A 16,584-nucleotide genomic window follows, 5' to 3' on the forward strand; every position below is an offset into this window, starting at 1 on the left:
TAGCCATTTCATTCAAAATCTTTTTAAAGTTTTCTTAGTTTTATGAAGTTTGAAATGGTTTATCAAGTCTTATGACTGCTGCATTAAAGAGGAGCAGTTTGATTCGACTTTAGGGTGGCATATGGGCAAGGGAAGGCAAAAAAGATGGAATGAAATGAGATAAACATGATGGCCTAGAGGTAAGGAGGAAATGGCCCTAGACGGAGTTGTCAGCCAATTGCAGATTAATTGGTCGACTTCAAATAGTTATGACAGAAGACTTTGTTGAGTTTATGAGTGATGTGGTGCCTGTGGCATAGTTAAAACTTAAAACCATAGTGCTCTATAAAGGCTCGTTGGTCGTTTTGGAGCCTTCATAGTTGGAAAGTCATCACAACTGATAACTAGAATCATTTTATGACACTTGGACTTTCATTCTGGCAAAACTCTAAGCTTCAGACAAATTTTGCGTGTTTTTGGAGCCTTCATGGTAGGAAAGTCATCCCGACTGATGACTGGAATCATTTTATGATACTTGAACTTTAATTCTAGCAAAAATAAAGCTTCAAAAGAATTTTGGGTGTCACTCTGGTTGTCTGTTGAAAGTATACTGGTGCTATGTTCCAGTTATGGAGTGGTGTTTTTAAAATTTTCAGAACACATGGAAATGGAGTGATGCTGATGGGATAGTGTAGTAAGTAATGGAATTTCAAACGCTGAACTTTTGTGTTATGATCTTATAGTGAACAATAGTTTGATTGAAGTATTGAAAATCTTTTGATATATAGTTATACACTGACATTTTCTCAAAAAAAAAAATAGTTATACACTGACATGGTAATAATGCTCTATACATTTATCTTACATTTATCTGCCCATCTCCTAAACTTTCTTATGTTACTGCCTTCTGAAACTGCCAATCCAATCCCACTCCTTCCTCCACACCCAACGCCTACATAATACAATCTCCATTTATCTATATTACCCTTCATCTGAATCAGACATGGGGATCCCACTCCTTTGTTATCCCATCCATCTTCTTCCGAAGGCTTAAGAACAGGGTCATCTTGAAGCCTTTTCCAATTCTTCAGCCCATCTGGGGATACTGCAAGCCCAATACACCTTATTCCATCTGCAGAAACTCCCTCATATGCCATCAAATAGTTTCCTTCTTTGCAGTTTCTCACCACACAAGCATTCTTGACACCAAGCTCATCAAAAGAACCTTTTGCTCCCCCTCCAATGATCTTCCCCAGTTTCACCCATCTGATTCCATCTCTGGATCTTGCAATTCCAAGAGCATATTGTCCATTTTCCACATCATATGAATGATAATACATCCTGAAGTCATTGTTGCTGTGCACTACAACGTGAGGTGCAGCAATAAACAAAGAATCCCACTCCTTGTCTGATCCCACATCTAACAAAGCTCCACTGTGATGGTCCCCTTCAATTCTGGCCCAGTGCCTGCCATCTTGACTACATGCCAGCCCTGGCAGTGAGTTGAAAATTTTGCCAATTTTATGACTTTTGTCTTTCTTGTCTCCACCATGGACTCTTTCTGGGTTCTGTAAAATGTTTGGAGCTCCTGGTAAGTTCACTTCTTCAGAACTATATCCTGTGTAATAAAGCCAGTAAACAGCGCTGTACATTTGGCTGCACAAAATAACCATCTCAGAAGGCCTGATATTATCTGTGTCAAAAGCCCACCAATTCTTGCTGCAATTCATCACCAAGCCTGCATCCTCGGATGATCTAACATGCTCTTCTTCTCTATCCCAATGGATTCCGTCGCTTGAAATTGCTAATCCTATGGATTCGGAAGTGTTGTTAATATCAGACCTTCCATGGTACCACATGTACCACCTTTCCTCATTGTCTCCAAGGTATCTTTTCACAACTGGTGAGCCAATCTCTGCACTATCCCAGCAGTTTTTGGGACCCAAGTCATGCACCAGACCTCTAGAATAAGTAGATGCTAGTGCTTGATTTGGTGTAGTAATTGCCAAATGTTGAGATTTTGAACTTGAATCCCGTTCAATGGCAGGATTCTTATTTGTTGCATTGTTGCTGCCAATGCCTGGTTTTGTGGAGCACCGAGTGAGAAAGAAGATGCTGTTTTTAAACTTAGGACATGGACCTCTTTGGTGGCATGAAAAGCTGCTACATGAAGATGTGCCAGAGGCATAGAGAGCAAGTGTTTGTTGAGTAGAAGGCCATAAAGGTTGGATTAGGTATGTTGTGTTCAGCATTCTTCCTGCAGAATACTATGCAACTGTCTGTAAACAGTGGGCAAAAAGAAATTGGATTGATATGAAAGGCAGAATCAGATACAAATTAAGCGGTGTCACATTTATAAGGATTTTATATGAAGAAAAGAATATCATTTTGGGCTATTTGAAAATTTACCCCAAGATTTTCTGTATCTGTAAATAGATCCTCTCATAATGTGAATTTATTCAAATACATCTTTGTGACCTCTGGAGCTTGCATGAGATTACTTGCTAACCCATTTTAAATTCAAAGTATATAGGGTTAGGAAACAAACACGAATACGGATACGAGTACGGGTATGGGTACAACACAACATTTTCTAAAAAAATAGGACACATAAATATATTTTTGAGAGATGCTACGTCTATAACATTTTTACAACAAATCATGGGTGGTTAATTGTTATTGGTTCAAATTTAAAACTAACACTAAGATTACTTTTTTGCCCCAACAAAAACAACCAGTAACAACTTGCCACTTAGGATTTGTTGTAAAAATGTTGTAAAAATGTTGTAGACATAGCATTTCTCTATATTTTTAGTTATATTTTCTATATATTGTTAAACATTTATATATTTTTTTTATAAATGTTAAGTATATATTAATTTAAGAGTAAAAATGGATAATAAAGTGTATCCAAACTATTAAATGATGTTTAGAAATCAAATACAAACTAAAAATAAGAATATTTATTATTTTTCATATGCACTGTTGCTTTTTTTTTTTTTTTTTTTTTTTTTTTTTTTTTTTTTTCTAAAATAGAATTTTACTCTAATCTAATTTAAGGCTTCGTTTGGGAGGAGGGAATAGAATAGAATGAAATGAATATTTTTAGAATATTCTTTCCTCCCTTTGTTTGGGAGTTTTAATTATTTAAGAGTTTAAGTGAGAGAAAATAGAATATTTAGGAGGGAACATTCATTCCTCCATTGTCTCTCAAAACCTCATATTTTTGTTCTTAAAATTGGGAGAAATGGAAGGGAATTGATTTAGGTTTAATGAAATTTTTGTTAAAACTCCTAAAAAATCCTTTAATATCAGCCGTTAAAAAAAAAAAAAAAAAAATAGCTATCATTTTTGCACCCTACTGCTCACGTTGTTGTTATTGCCCATTCTCTGCAACGCGAAGCCGCTGCTATTCATCAAATTTTCGGTGAGACACCAATTGTCTGTCAGTCTTTCTTTTTCTTTGTCTGCCATTCTTTGCAATTTTCGGTTACTGCTCGCAAGTCTCTCTTTTTCTTTTTCTTTGTCTGCTAGTTTTTTATATTGACTACAAATATTAGGTGGGTTTTTCAAGCCTTACTTTGTCTTTTCTAGCCATGAGGATTCTACCGCGAAGAGTGATACATATTGTCTTTTATATTACTTTGCGTGTAGTATTTTATATCGGCGGAGTGGGATTTTTCGGCCGATTTTAGATTTTTTTTATATGTGTGTGAAACTTTCTTTTAGAAACTTGAACTGTGGTCTTTGTTCCCTTGTATTCTACAAGCACTTATATTTATGGAATGACCATCATGTCAATGGTGCATAGTGGTATATGCACTATTGCTATTAAAACATGAATGCTCTTTTTTTTTTTTTTTTTTTTGGTGAAAAGATATTCAATTCATCTTGTTTTCATGTTCTGGCTGTGTCTCACAAATTTTTTTATATTATAAAATGACACAATTGGGACACACATGCAAAAGTGTCTCAGGTGTGTTGAGTGTTTGACATGGCTACAACACCTTAAATAAAGTGTCTGTGCTTCATAGATATAGGGTAAATAATATTATTTAATTTGTCTGTTTCAACTTTCAGCATTAGCATTTTTTGGAAAATGAATTATTTTCCAAAAAGTATTTTCTAGAAAACTATTTCATTTTTTTAGGTTTGGTAGTGACCTTAAAATGAGTTGGAAAATTAGCTCTTAACTTCTCTTATTTAGTTTTGCATGATATAAAGTAGTTTTCTAGAAAATTTCAGTAGAAAACAACCCTATTTTATGCTAAGCTAAATAAGAGAACTATGGAAGTTAAAGATTATTTTCCTTTGACCTATGTTTCGCCACCCCCCCCCCCCCCCCCCCCCTAATACTACCAAATACAAGAAAATGTAGAAAACAATCTTCACATAAGGTTTTTTATTGAAATAGATGAAGCTTTGGGTAAATTGCATCTTCAATATTGAGATCACTTGATAAGCATGTGAAATTTAAGGTTTGATAGGATGGAAAATTTGGTAATTGAGAATGTGGGATGTTTCAACTAATCACATAATTTAGGGGTATGATTGCTTAAATTTATAGTTTAGAGGGACGTTGCAAATACCCTAGGGTTGGAAAGTGAGGTGCCATTTTAACATTGTACTAAGGGCAAATATTGTAGAAAATTTAGATTCTGTGAAGTTATTCGAAAATTCCAAATGCTAGGGGTTTATTCTGAAATAGAAGACATTCACCTGTATGTTTAGGAAAAACACAATTCCAAAAATTTGTCAATCTCTCTCCTTGTACTTGTCCTCCTATCTACTTTTCTTCCCTTCCCCCTATTTTTCCCCAATTGATAATATTGGTTGCTTCTACCTGTCAAATGTCCAAGGCAAGACCTTAGTTTGGGTTGACTCAATTAGATCAATCTGTTTAGTTGAAATATAATCGTTAACAAGATGTTTTGCTTGGTATGAAAATCGTTTCACATGTCTTTAGACCTCGTGTGAACTAATAGCACCAATATCAGCTTGATTTTTCTTCTCTCTTCCCTTTTTTTCTTTAATAAGAGAAGAATCTCATTGTATAATGCTGAAGAGAGACAACAAAATTTGAAGAGGACAAGATATACAAAGAGATCACATATTCACATGCTATGTCTTGTCGTCCTCTTCAAATTTTGTTTACTATTTTACCTTTGTCTTGCTTTAAATTAGGAAACAAATTATGAGACAAGGATCACATGCTATTTTTAATCAATAATCTGTTGAACTATATTCATGTCAACGTTTCTAGATTACTGGACTATTTACAACTAGAAATAACTCAATTCATGATTTTTCTTGACAAGATTTGGTCTCTCTCTCTGAAATTAGTTACTCTGGACCAGATGTGCTTGCACACGTTTTGTGAGTGGAAATAATATAATCCTCACATCAAACTTTTCTGGGCCTTGTACTCCACTAATGAACCCTTGACTTAGGGTTGAGGAATGATGTTCAAACTTCAACCTAACTTTCATAAATACAGCTATGGAAGGATGGGTAAAGTACTTATTGATTGAGATTGTCGATATCCAAAAGATTTGTGCTCCTGTAACACGACTTGATGGCCACGGCAAATATTAGTCTACCACACGGTTTATATAATGTACGATATGCTTGTGAAATCTGTTATGTTATATCCACGTTTCATTTGTCACAAAAGAATATCCCTTAGACTCTTCAATTTTACAGGCAGGAATTGCTCTTACAACTATTAAAATGTTAACATGTGATTAATGCTTAATAATAAAAGTAGCATAAGCGTCAGTGTAGACACCTTATTTGGTTCCAGTTTTTAGCCGAAGTTCTTAGCCCCAATGATGAAGAATCAAATCGTTATCAAAATGATTAGCATAAAGTCCAATGGCCTAAAACCCCAATTTGTGACCTACACAACCCAAGTTTTGGCCCAAAATCCTTTTTCTAGGCCAATCGAGATCGGCTAACACTTGGAAATTGGTTACCATGGTTTAGAAAGATAGTGATCATAAATGAGAATTAAATCATTTGTCAACTATTTCATAAGTCAGATTTTGGAAGATAGTGATATTTAGAAATTAATTTGATTTGAAGTTGAGAATGGAATTTGGCAAGTAATAAAAGATGATTGGGGTGTTAAATGCTAAGATTGAGTCATGCTCTTGAATTAGGAAGGAAAAAGTGGTCATAGTTTTAATTGAGGTAATATGCAATAAATGGGTGCGCATCTCTAAATAAGTCAGGGTTTAGTTCGAATTTAAACTCATACCTTTTCTTTTTTTTAAGAGTCTGAATGACAAGGCGTAAAACTCATTTTTACACTATTTAATAAGAGATTGTAAATTATTACATTAGTATTTTACTTAAAATTCAATACATCTTACCACACTTAATAACATTTCAATAAACTCCCAATTTGGTTGCATTTATATATAAGTATTAAAATTGATTGAGTATGGTTGTACTTATTATTAAATATGTGATAAGGTGATGTGGCATATTGGAATTGGAGGGGTAAAACATGAGTTTTACACTACATCCTTACTGAATTTAATCTCTAATTTGAATCTTTTTTTTTTTTTTTTTTTTTAAGAAACAAACATACATGCACAAGGGAGAGGGAAAGGGGTTCTAACACGAAGGCACACCACAATTCCACTAAAAATGCATTAGAATCTAAACTTTAAACACTTGGATTTTCTGAATTAAATGCCTAATAGCGATTAGTCACATACTTAAGATAAATTCTTTCCTTCTACGGTGTGCTTAATTAATTGTCATGTGTCTAATTACTGGTTGCGTGCTAGCGTTGTTGTTCACATGTTTAATTAATTCTCACATGCTTCATATTGCTTAAGAAAGTGTGTTATGTATAGTATAACTTGCCTCGCCCTCCCTTAAAATTTACCATGACTTTTGAGTGGAGTTGTAGTGTGTCTTTGTGTTAGAATCTCTTTTCCTCCCCTTATGTGTGTGTGTGTGTTTGTTTCTCAAAAAAAAAAAAAAAAAAATCAAATGCTTTATTAATTGTTACATGTTTGATTAACTATCACTTGTTTTAATTAATAGTCGTGTGCTCAATTAACTGATACATCCTTGATCCACTAGAACATGTTTAGTTAATGGTTGCATCAAGCATAAGACAAGCCTACATGCTTTGATGATCACACGTCCGACTTGATGCTTACATGTGTATATATTTACATATTCACATACTTAGATGTTAATATGTTTTGATGTTTGTATGCTCACATATTCATATCCTTACATGTTCACATGCTTGGATGTTCATACGCATACATGCCTAAATACTCACATGCCCGCATGCTTAGATGTTTGTGTGCTCATAAGCTTGCTTGACCCTCACATGTCCTTTATTATACTGAATTCTCTTAACACACAACCCATAGACAAACCCTAGGATTTGGTTGCATGCTTGTGTTCACGTAGACCCATTAGGTAAAGGCTAGTTATGACTGGGTAGACTTTGAGAGGCTAACATCTTTTAAAAGGAACATGTATTGTGTACCTTGCCTTTGTAACAAGGAATCGACATGTCAGAAAGGGGTATTTATCAAACTATAATGCTATATACATAATATTTTCGTACTACTGTTTTACAACCTAATAAGGTAACATATTATTAATTTCCAAATAAACCCACCACTAATACGATTTTACTAACTATCAAGTACAACTCACTATCAAGTACAACTCGTCACTTTTAGCATTAAGAAAAAAAATTATGAAAGAGTTGATGTATCTAGCCATCTATGCTAATTGTTTGTCAACTTCGTAGGAAATATTTTAGTACAAGATTATGGTCACCATTTTTATTCTGAAGAGCAATAGTAAATTAGTAAACATCGAAAAGTCGTGGTCCTGCCAGAGTCCATAAAGGAAAATGTAGGCACCGAACTCCTTAACTTACAGTCAACATCTGTCCCTCAAAGTCCAAACCCAGTCAGCCACTCACAGCCATACTTATAGTGGTTTCATTTTACAGTTTTTACCAGAAGTGTTTACCAAACTGCAAAAACCACACCAAAATTATCCGCAAAATAGTATAACCGGACCACACCGCAAGTAACAATACACCGCACCGCATGGTACAATGTCGCTTGCGGTTTTATAATAAGAAAACCGCACAAACTGCACCCTCTATATATATTAATATATTTATTTATTTTTAATATTAAATATATTATTAATAGTTTAATAACCCTAGTTTTCCCAAAAAAAAAAAAATTGATATCCCTAGCAGGTGTTGACTAGAAAAGCCAATCCAAAATAAAGAAAAACTAACTAAATAATTTAAAACTTGGCCAAAAAAAAAGGGAAAAATAAGTTTTGGGATGGATAGGAAATGCCCAAAACTTGAAAAATATACCAACTTCAAACCTTATCTTATATATAGCACCTCACATGTGACTGCAAAAAATGAGGTGCGGTGCGATTATGATTTTAGTTAAACTCTAAATCAAACCGCACCGCACATGTAACCACAAAAATAAGGTGTAGTACAGCTATGATTTTAGGTAAACCGCACCACAAAGTGCGGTGCTAAAAATGACCCAAAACCACACTGCGAACACCCCTAGTTTTTACTATTGCAGTGGTGGGGTTAATTATTGAAAGGAAAAAAAAAAAAAAAAACACTAAAAATAAAAGATGAGTTGAATAGAGAAAAAGAATTTCATGCATGGTAGTTTGAAAACTTTTTTAGAAATAGTGTCACATGCATAAGACTGGTTTAGCAAATAATCTCAAAATGCCAAATTCACATTTCACATCCGAAAATATTAGAAGTGTTTTAAATTATGGAAGTTCATCACCGTTCGGAGAAGGAAAAAAAAAAGTAATTAGGTAAAAGAACCAAATCAACCGAAAAAACAGAAAGCAGTGACAACAGAAACAACTCATCCTTGCAGCTGGAGGTCTCTGCTTTGTTAAGATGATGGATTAGCATTATGCCATCCTTTGGTGCAAGGCGGAATGCCCATGAACTCGTCAAATTCCTTTACATGGATGTCACAGCACTTCCACTGCAGTATCAAACATACAATAAAAGCATTGTTTTAAAATTTAGTTATCAATAAGGCAACACAATCATAAATAGACTTGAAAAGAATTATATATCTCACCCCTCTCATACGATCGTGGAAAACAGCAGGCCCAGGATGGTAACTACATGCAGTGTCATGATTATCCTTTTCCTTGAAAGTCTTACCACAACCAGGATTCTTGCATGTTTGGGGTTCATTAATATCAACAACCTTCTTTACTGGAGTAGGAGAGCTCTGAACATTTATGTTGGTAGGTGCAGATGTGTCCATAGTGTCATCTATTTTTGAATTTGTCACTTTAGCCTGTGAACCTAGAAAAGACAGACTTGCTTCAGCTTAGAGAGAATAAATTATTCCTATAGTAGTGGGGAAGCTAAGCAATAAAGAACCAAAAATTTGTCTTTGAAACAAGAATTCAACAACTATTAATATGCTAAACTAAAAGGATATTATTTTACTTGATAAAATAAAAGGATATAAATGAGGTTACTTCACCATCCGTCCATAATTTATGGGAGGAAAAATTCCTTAAAAAATGTTGCAGATTTGTGAAATGCAAACTGGTTTGCAGTACTTCACTTATATGAGAAACACAAACAACTATTAACAAACTAAACTAAAAGGATATAAAAGGATACCATGATCAGAGCAAAAGAAACCTTGCCGGCACCTAGGGCAAGTCTCTTTTGGAGATGCATCTGTTGTAGAACTTGGAGAGGGAACAGGAACTGGATTCTTTGGACTAGGAGTTGGCTTTGTCAACACTGGCTTCTCAGTTGTGTGCTTGCCTGTCTTACATCTTCATTAATAAAAGAAAGCTTTAACAACATATACTAACATAAATATAAATAGATAATTATAATTAAAGAAACCTGTCAAGATAGATAACACTATGTTTAATTAATGCAACCAGAATGAGAGCTTTGGTACCAGTATCTTATATTTACCAAAAGCATAATTTGCATTGATTAGGACAATTTTAAATGTGTGATAAAACCAGGTTATTCCTCGTGGTTATGTGCTACTTCAACAGACATGACACCTTATTTAGATGAATTAGTAGTAAAGATTTTCAATTTGAGTCCAATGTGATAACATCATGAAAGCTAGCTGTTTAAATAATGTCCTAAGCAGGCTGCTATTTTGTGCCACGTCAATGCACCTTACCTCATGTCAAAGCTTCCACCATCCCCATCCATATCATTAATAAAAGTTTAAGTAAAGGATTATTCCAAAAGTGCAATTTCAAAGGGAACTCAAACTAATCTCCTTTCTCACTCTGAAGTCACATGCTCAACTTTGGTTGTTGGCAATGAGATGAGGAAGCAAGTTCCCTTTCGGTAACATTTTAGATGAATCATCATTACAGGCTAGTCTCATTCAAAAGTTAATTCTATATGCCCCTAGTTTTCATTCCACGAAATTAAATTAGTAAAGGACAAACCTACTTATCATAACGATGATAAAATATCCCCTCTAAAAAGAGGTCAACTGGGTAAGAGACAGGATTAAACTTGGGAATACCCCTTAGGCAATTGCTGCACTAAACTATTATCTTATGAGTTGTGCTACAAACGAAATAGACAAAATAAAAACAGGATAGAATTTTACGCAATCGGATGGTGATATGAGTTAGTCTTGATCAACATGCACATCCAATCACCAAATTGTAATGGGGATATCAATACACTATCAAGTGCCTGAAAGATGGGAATAAGAGATGTATATTTATCTCATAAATAAAATGCCAGAGAAGTTAATAGAATGGATATGTTCAGCAGCAAACTCACTGGACGTGAATTCAACGCCCACAGTAATGTTGTGATGAATACCTTGGATAAACTGAAGTACTTATGTATAACCATTTATCGCAGTTACTCTATTTCACTAGTTGACACATTGCTAGCCTTATAGGGGACACCAGACTCCGGAAGTTTATGGAGAACAAGAAAGAGGCATCTTGAGTGAATGCATATTTTAACGCTAAACCATGAGTTAATGGGCCTTATAGATTTTATAAGGTCTAGCAAAGTTTTCTACATTCTTCTTCTCCTTATTTCTAAGAAAATATCAGGGGTTCTTTTTCCGACAACCTAACAGTGGAAGATGATTTTTACAAAAGGCATTATGATTCTGCACAAACATTTAACTGATCCACTATATTCTGCACAATATACATACCAATTATCATACTATATTGTGGAGTTTTCTCTAAGATCACAAAAAAGAAGCTCACTTGAAAACAATCGCTCTCACATTAATAACAAAATTAAAAAAATAAAATAAAATAAAATGCTTCCACTAAATGTAACAATAAGCAGTGTACATGAGACCTATCTTGTTGAAATAATGATGGAATTAAAGTACTAAGCATTTGGGTATCAACAAAAATATAAATCCAAATCCAAATCCAAATTCACATCAAGCAAAGATGTTTGTAAAATAAAATCTTTGCTTCAAAAAACAGTGCACTTACCCTGGAATCGCCAAAAATTCGCTGAAGTCATGACTTCTCTTCTTGCAACAACTCCACTCTTTTGACCCATCATGAAATATTGGCTGGATTTAAAATATATATATATATTTATATTATAAGTTTTAATAATAAATATAAAAGGATACAGAGTGAAATAGATGATTAAAAAAGAAAAGAAAAAAGAAAAGAGAAATACTTACTCCCTAGTTAAAAGGAATACCGCCATGAAGGAAAACCAAGCCCAAGCATATGCAAGATGAAAATCTAATTAGTAAATTCAGAGGACATAGTGATATTCAATAATTAAACTTTCTAGGAGGAAAAAAAAAATGTAACATAATTCAGCTTCCAATTTGATCTTTGAGAATATATTTAATATCTGGATACTAATAATTAAACATAGGCATTAGACTCAAATTGTCTTCCAGATTTTAAGGTATACTTTCACACACAATATCAAAAAAAAAAAAAAAAAATCACATAATTAAAAGTGGAAAAAAGAAAAGAAAAGAAAAATAATAGGGCATACCGAAGCATGGTATTGACAAGAACCTTCGGGGTTGTCGTCCTCGGAGAACTTGGCATCGCACCCAATTCGTTGGCACCGAACCTTAGTAACACCTTGCTGCTCCATTCTCTCTCTCTCTCTCTCTCTCTCTCTGTGTCTTTGGGGCGTTTTTTTTTTTTTTTTTTGGTTGAAGAAGACTCTGGAAGAAGACTGAACTGAACAGACAGCTTTTGTTTTGATTCCACCGTGTGCACTTTCCTAGAACTAAACCAACTCGGTTTCCTTTATTTCTCTCTCTCTCTCTACTTTAGATTCTTTTCTTCGGTTTTTTATTTATTTATACTGAAAAGTTGATTATGGTAAAAATTTAATCATAGGGATTAATATGTTTTGATTTGATTACGTGTTCCAATCACTGCCACTGATATAATTATATATTAACGGCTTCGATTTATTGGGTTTTTATTAAGACCAAAGGTAGATCAGCCGCTACAAAGGAGGACCCAATGCCATTAAATTAAAATAAGGGATTGAGCTGTAAAAACGTGCTATATAAATATAAAGACAAAATTTAGGTACAATATCTTATATGTTGTTTCTTAAATTTCTCTCCTAAGATTCATCCATGTGACCATTTTTTTTTTTTTTTTTTTCTGAGAGGGATCAATATAGCTATTTTAACTAAAAAATATATATTTTCATCTTATGAGAAAAAATCTACATGGCAGAATCTTAAAAGAGGAACTTAAAGAACAGCACCTAAGTACTCAGGGACGGATCTACGTTGGGGCAGAGGGGGGCCACTGCCCCCCCCCCCCCCAGTAAAAAAAAAAAAAAAGAGTATAAAAAAGTTAAGATTTGTCCTTTTATATATATATATATATATATATTTGTCTCTCATCTTCTAAAATATTTAGATATTGACCTACAAGAAAATAAATAAATAAAAAAAATTCATGCCCCTTTAACTACAAAAACAAAATAAAAAAATAAATATGGACTAAACAAAAATCGCGCACAAAATAAGAAACACTCATTTTGTATGTTATATTTTGTTGATGTGTTTTATAATATGAAATGTTTAAGAAATACTTATTTTGTATGTAGTATTTTGTTGAATATGAAATAGATGCTAGTTTTTATTTTCATAAATTTTTTTTTTGGTTTTAAGCTTTGCCCCCCTCAGGTATGAATCCTGGTTCCGTCCCTGTAAGTACTATACCTAAGTCTTGCTCTAAATATAATATACCTTGAAGATTATTATTACTATAAGAACCAGATTTGAGTTCCCAGCCCACTATGTCAATGGACTTAAGCCCAAAAAACCCAAAAACAATGAATTTGTAGAGTGTGGGTTGAAAAATTAGGCTTTAGTTAATCAAACGAACGCTGGGAAGGATTCAGATGATAAGAGAATGAAAAGAAAAAAAGGGTTGTGTTGAAAATGTCGTACTCGGCAAAGTCCGAGGAGGTCTGTTCTTTTATATTACTCACAAGTCCGATTACAAGTTTTATTCTGGAATGCTATATTGTTTCTCTTCTTTTCTTCCCGTCTTTCTTCAATCCCCTAATCTTGTTTCCTCCTTCTTCTTTTATACCTTCCCTCCTTTTCATCTCCACCTTCCATCTGTATGATAGATGATTAGGGCTAATACTTGTCCCATCAGCATTTCCCATAAGTCCTCATATAGTAGCTGTAAGGTTGAAATACACTGTTCAGGTATCACTTCTACATTAATGTGGTCAGGGAGTTAGCTGTAGTGCATTTAATGCGGAGATAGCAGCTTTCTCCCCAGATATTTTAGGGCTCTTCCTTATCTTATATCTCTACAATGCTTGTCCGCCCTAACTGAATTTCCGGGGTTATCATCCTTGCTGTCAAACCATCTTCCAAGACCTCGGCCAGGCTGAGGAAGTTTTCATCCTCGGCACACTCTCTGGAGCTATTATGACCAAAATCCCACCTTTTATTTATCAGCGCATCTCCTCTGACGAAGACTTCTCCTCCTTGGGTAGATCCTTATTCTCAGCTTGGGCCACAGGCCCAATATATGGATAAATAATGAACTTCTGGGCCCAAGGGCCCTACAACTACTATATAATTTCATCTTTCTACTTCTCTAACACTTTCCAATCCAATTAATATGCAAAAAACAGAACAACTTTGTTTCCAAGATCCACATGGAGATTATTACACCTTACAGAATAATTTCATTTTTATTTCGTTCCAATTAGGTCTAATTTAGTCCATTTTGGTGCACTTAACTTAAAAGTAGAAAAAGATAGGCCTAAGTTGACTGTACCTATTCTAAATCCAAATTTCTTAAATAATATAAATCTCAAACTCATTCCAAATTCTATTAAATTTTATCAATTTAATCTTAAATTTGTTCCCACATGTATTTAATGAATCCAAACTCATTTCAAACCCATCTATTTATTTTGGTTAAAAGAGACAACTTAACATTATTTATTGTTAAGTTCTAAAACACTATTAGATCACATTCAATTCTTAGAGCCACTATATTTAGTCTTGAGGCATGACATATATTTAGTAATGTGGTTACACAAAATTAAACATTGGTTAATTTGGGCTTATGATCACAATTAATTTATATAATGGGTTTATAATAATCCACAATGGGAGATTTAAGTAAGAACTAAACAATCTCTTGAATAAAATAGGATTAAAACTTTATTCCTCAAGTTTCTTTCTCATTACATTCCTCATAGTGTATCTCTCTTTTTCTTTTTTCTCTCTCTAAATCCGAAAAAATATCTCCCTCTTTTTGTAAGTTTCTTTCCTTTTATACTTCACCTTCCTCTATTTTTTCATCATTATCCTTCGTTGCATTTGCTCCTTTTTCTTCCCCAGTATGAGTTGTCCTTATTCAACTGGACAGCTCTCTATCCTATTAGGCTCTTCTTTCCCCAAAGTGATGATGAAAAGAGACTTTTGAGGCTTTTTGTCTTATCCTGATCAGTTATCTAGTATTAAATGCAAGTTTGTCAGATATATTATTGTAGATTTATTTGGAAGTTTTTAGAAAGTGTCCTCAGATAATCCCATTTGTTCCAAGATTATTCATTGGATGCTTGAAATTTAGGCTGATGCTATTAGCTCGGCATAGGTATTTTACCACAAGTGACTTATCGTCAGGCTCATAATAAGGCACCTCTTTATCCATGGTCTGAGGTATATGCCTTTGTAGAGGTTTTCATCTAGGGATTGCGTGTTGGGCATGTTCTTGCCTATGGTCCAAGATTTATTTGGGCATCCCGAATTCATTATTTGGGCTTTTACAATCCTTCTGCCTACAAATAATATTAATTTATAAATATTTGTTAAACATTCTGTGATTATGTCTATCAATTACTATCACCATTCATAATATTTAAATAACATAATAATATTAATAATCCAATAGAACATTCGAATTGTACCTGCAAGACTAAGAGAGAGATAAAGAAATGATGGATAAAGATTATAATAAATAAATTATGATAAGGCGAAATGCCTAATAACATGTTGGGCATAGTCAATTCTTAAATAATTGTACTCACCCAATAAATTAAAAAAAAAAAAAAAAAAAAAAAAAAAAAAAAAAAAGAAGAAGAAGAAGAAGAAGAAGAAGAAGAAGAAGAAGAAGCAATACTTGAATGTATTTGCTCAATATTAGTCAAAACTAAGATCATTTTGCAAGCTTGATACATATGGTGTTTCAACATTTTGCTAGATTAATAGTTTGTCCTAGATTTTAAATGTAAATAAATGAAAATGCAATTTTTTAAAAGTCAAATGCAATATTTTTCTTGATATAATACACTCATACTTAAGAATGAAAATAGGAACAATTTCAACTTGCTAAATAGTGAAAAGCAATTTATTTATTTATTTTTAAAATCCAATACTAACGGATCAATTGAAAAGATGAGTAATTTCTAAATTTTCATTGACCTACCTACTTTTAAACCAACCATTGAAAATATAAGTAGTTTTGACTTGGTGAATACTTTAATTATTCAAGTAAAATGACTTTTATTAATTGAATTAATTAGAATCTACGTAATAGTCCAGATGTAAAATGTATAAATAAGATGATTATTTTTTCCTCTCTTTTGGTCCACTAAAGGTCCATTTTTTATTTATTTTTGATAATTCAATAGTTAGGAGAGGGGGAATTCGAAGCCTTAATACCATTAAAGGGCTCAAGTGGCTTGGTTTTATGCTGTCATTTGGATGATACTGCATAAATTGCTTGCTCACAACCATATAAGGATCACAAATTTGTTTCCAAGATCCACAAGGAGATTATTGCCGAAATAATGTCCTCATCCATTTGCATATCTTTTTTCTTTTTTTCAGGGGTGGGGGAGGGGGACACCATATCCAACCCCAAAACAAATTGCAGTTCATCCAATTTCTTCTTACCTTCTAATCGTTCCAAACATCTCGTATTGTATAATTAGATATTGTTTGTCAAAATTTTAGACAATAAGCCCAGCCCCGACTCAGATATTACAGCTCTAGCTCTGCTGGTAGTAAAACAAAGTTACAAACAGCA

At 33.6% G+C, this 16,584-nt stretch overlaps 2 protein-coding genes across 2 annotated transcripts; both read right to left on the reverse strand.

The window, feature by feature from the left end:
• Window positions 1–732: 732 nt before the first annotated feature.
• On the reverse strand, window positions 733–2,416 carry LOC126709144 (uncharacterized). Its single transcript, XM_050409255.1, has one exon. The coding sequence runs from the start codon at window positions 2,229–2,231 to the stop codon at window positions 828–830; it is 1,404 nt and encodes a 467-aa protein (XP_050265212.1). The 5' UTR covers window positions 2,232–2,416; the 3' UTR covers window positions 733–827.
• A 6,305-nt stretch (window positions 2,417–8,721) lies between these two features.
• Window positions 8,722–12,330, reverse strand: LOC126709546 (cysteine and histidine-rich domain-containing protein RAR1). The gene is made up of 6 exons (XM_050409831.1): window positions 12,041–12,330; window positions 11,712–11,714; window positions 11,512–11,594; window positions 9,674–9,834; window positions 9,114–9,346; window positions 8,722–9,014 (listed from the first exon to the last, which is right to left on the reverse strand). The coding sequence occupies exons 1-6, from the start codon at window positions 12,143–12,145 to the stop codon at window positions 8,919–8,921; spliced, it is 681 nt and encodes a 226-aa protein (XP_050265788.1). The 5' UTR covers window positions 12,146–12,330; the 3' UTR covers window positions 8,722–8,918.
• Window positions 12,331–16,584: the final 4,254 nt, after the last annotated feature.

The sequence above is a fragment of the Quercus robur genome, chromosome 12 (assembly GCF_932294415.1).
Source record: "Quercus robur chromosome 12, dhQueRobu3.1, whole genome shotgun sequence".
NCBI lineage: Eukaryota > Viridiplantae > Streptophyta > Magnoliopsida > Fagales > Fagaceae > Quercus > Quercus robur.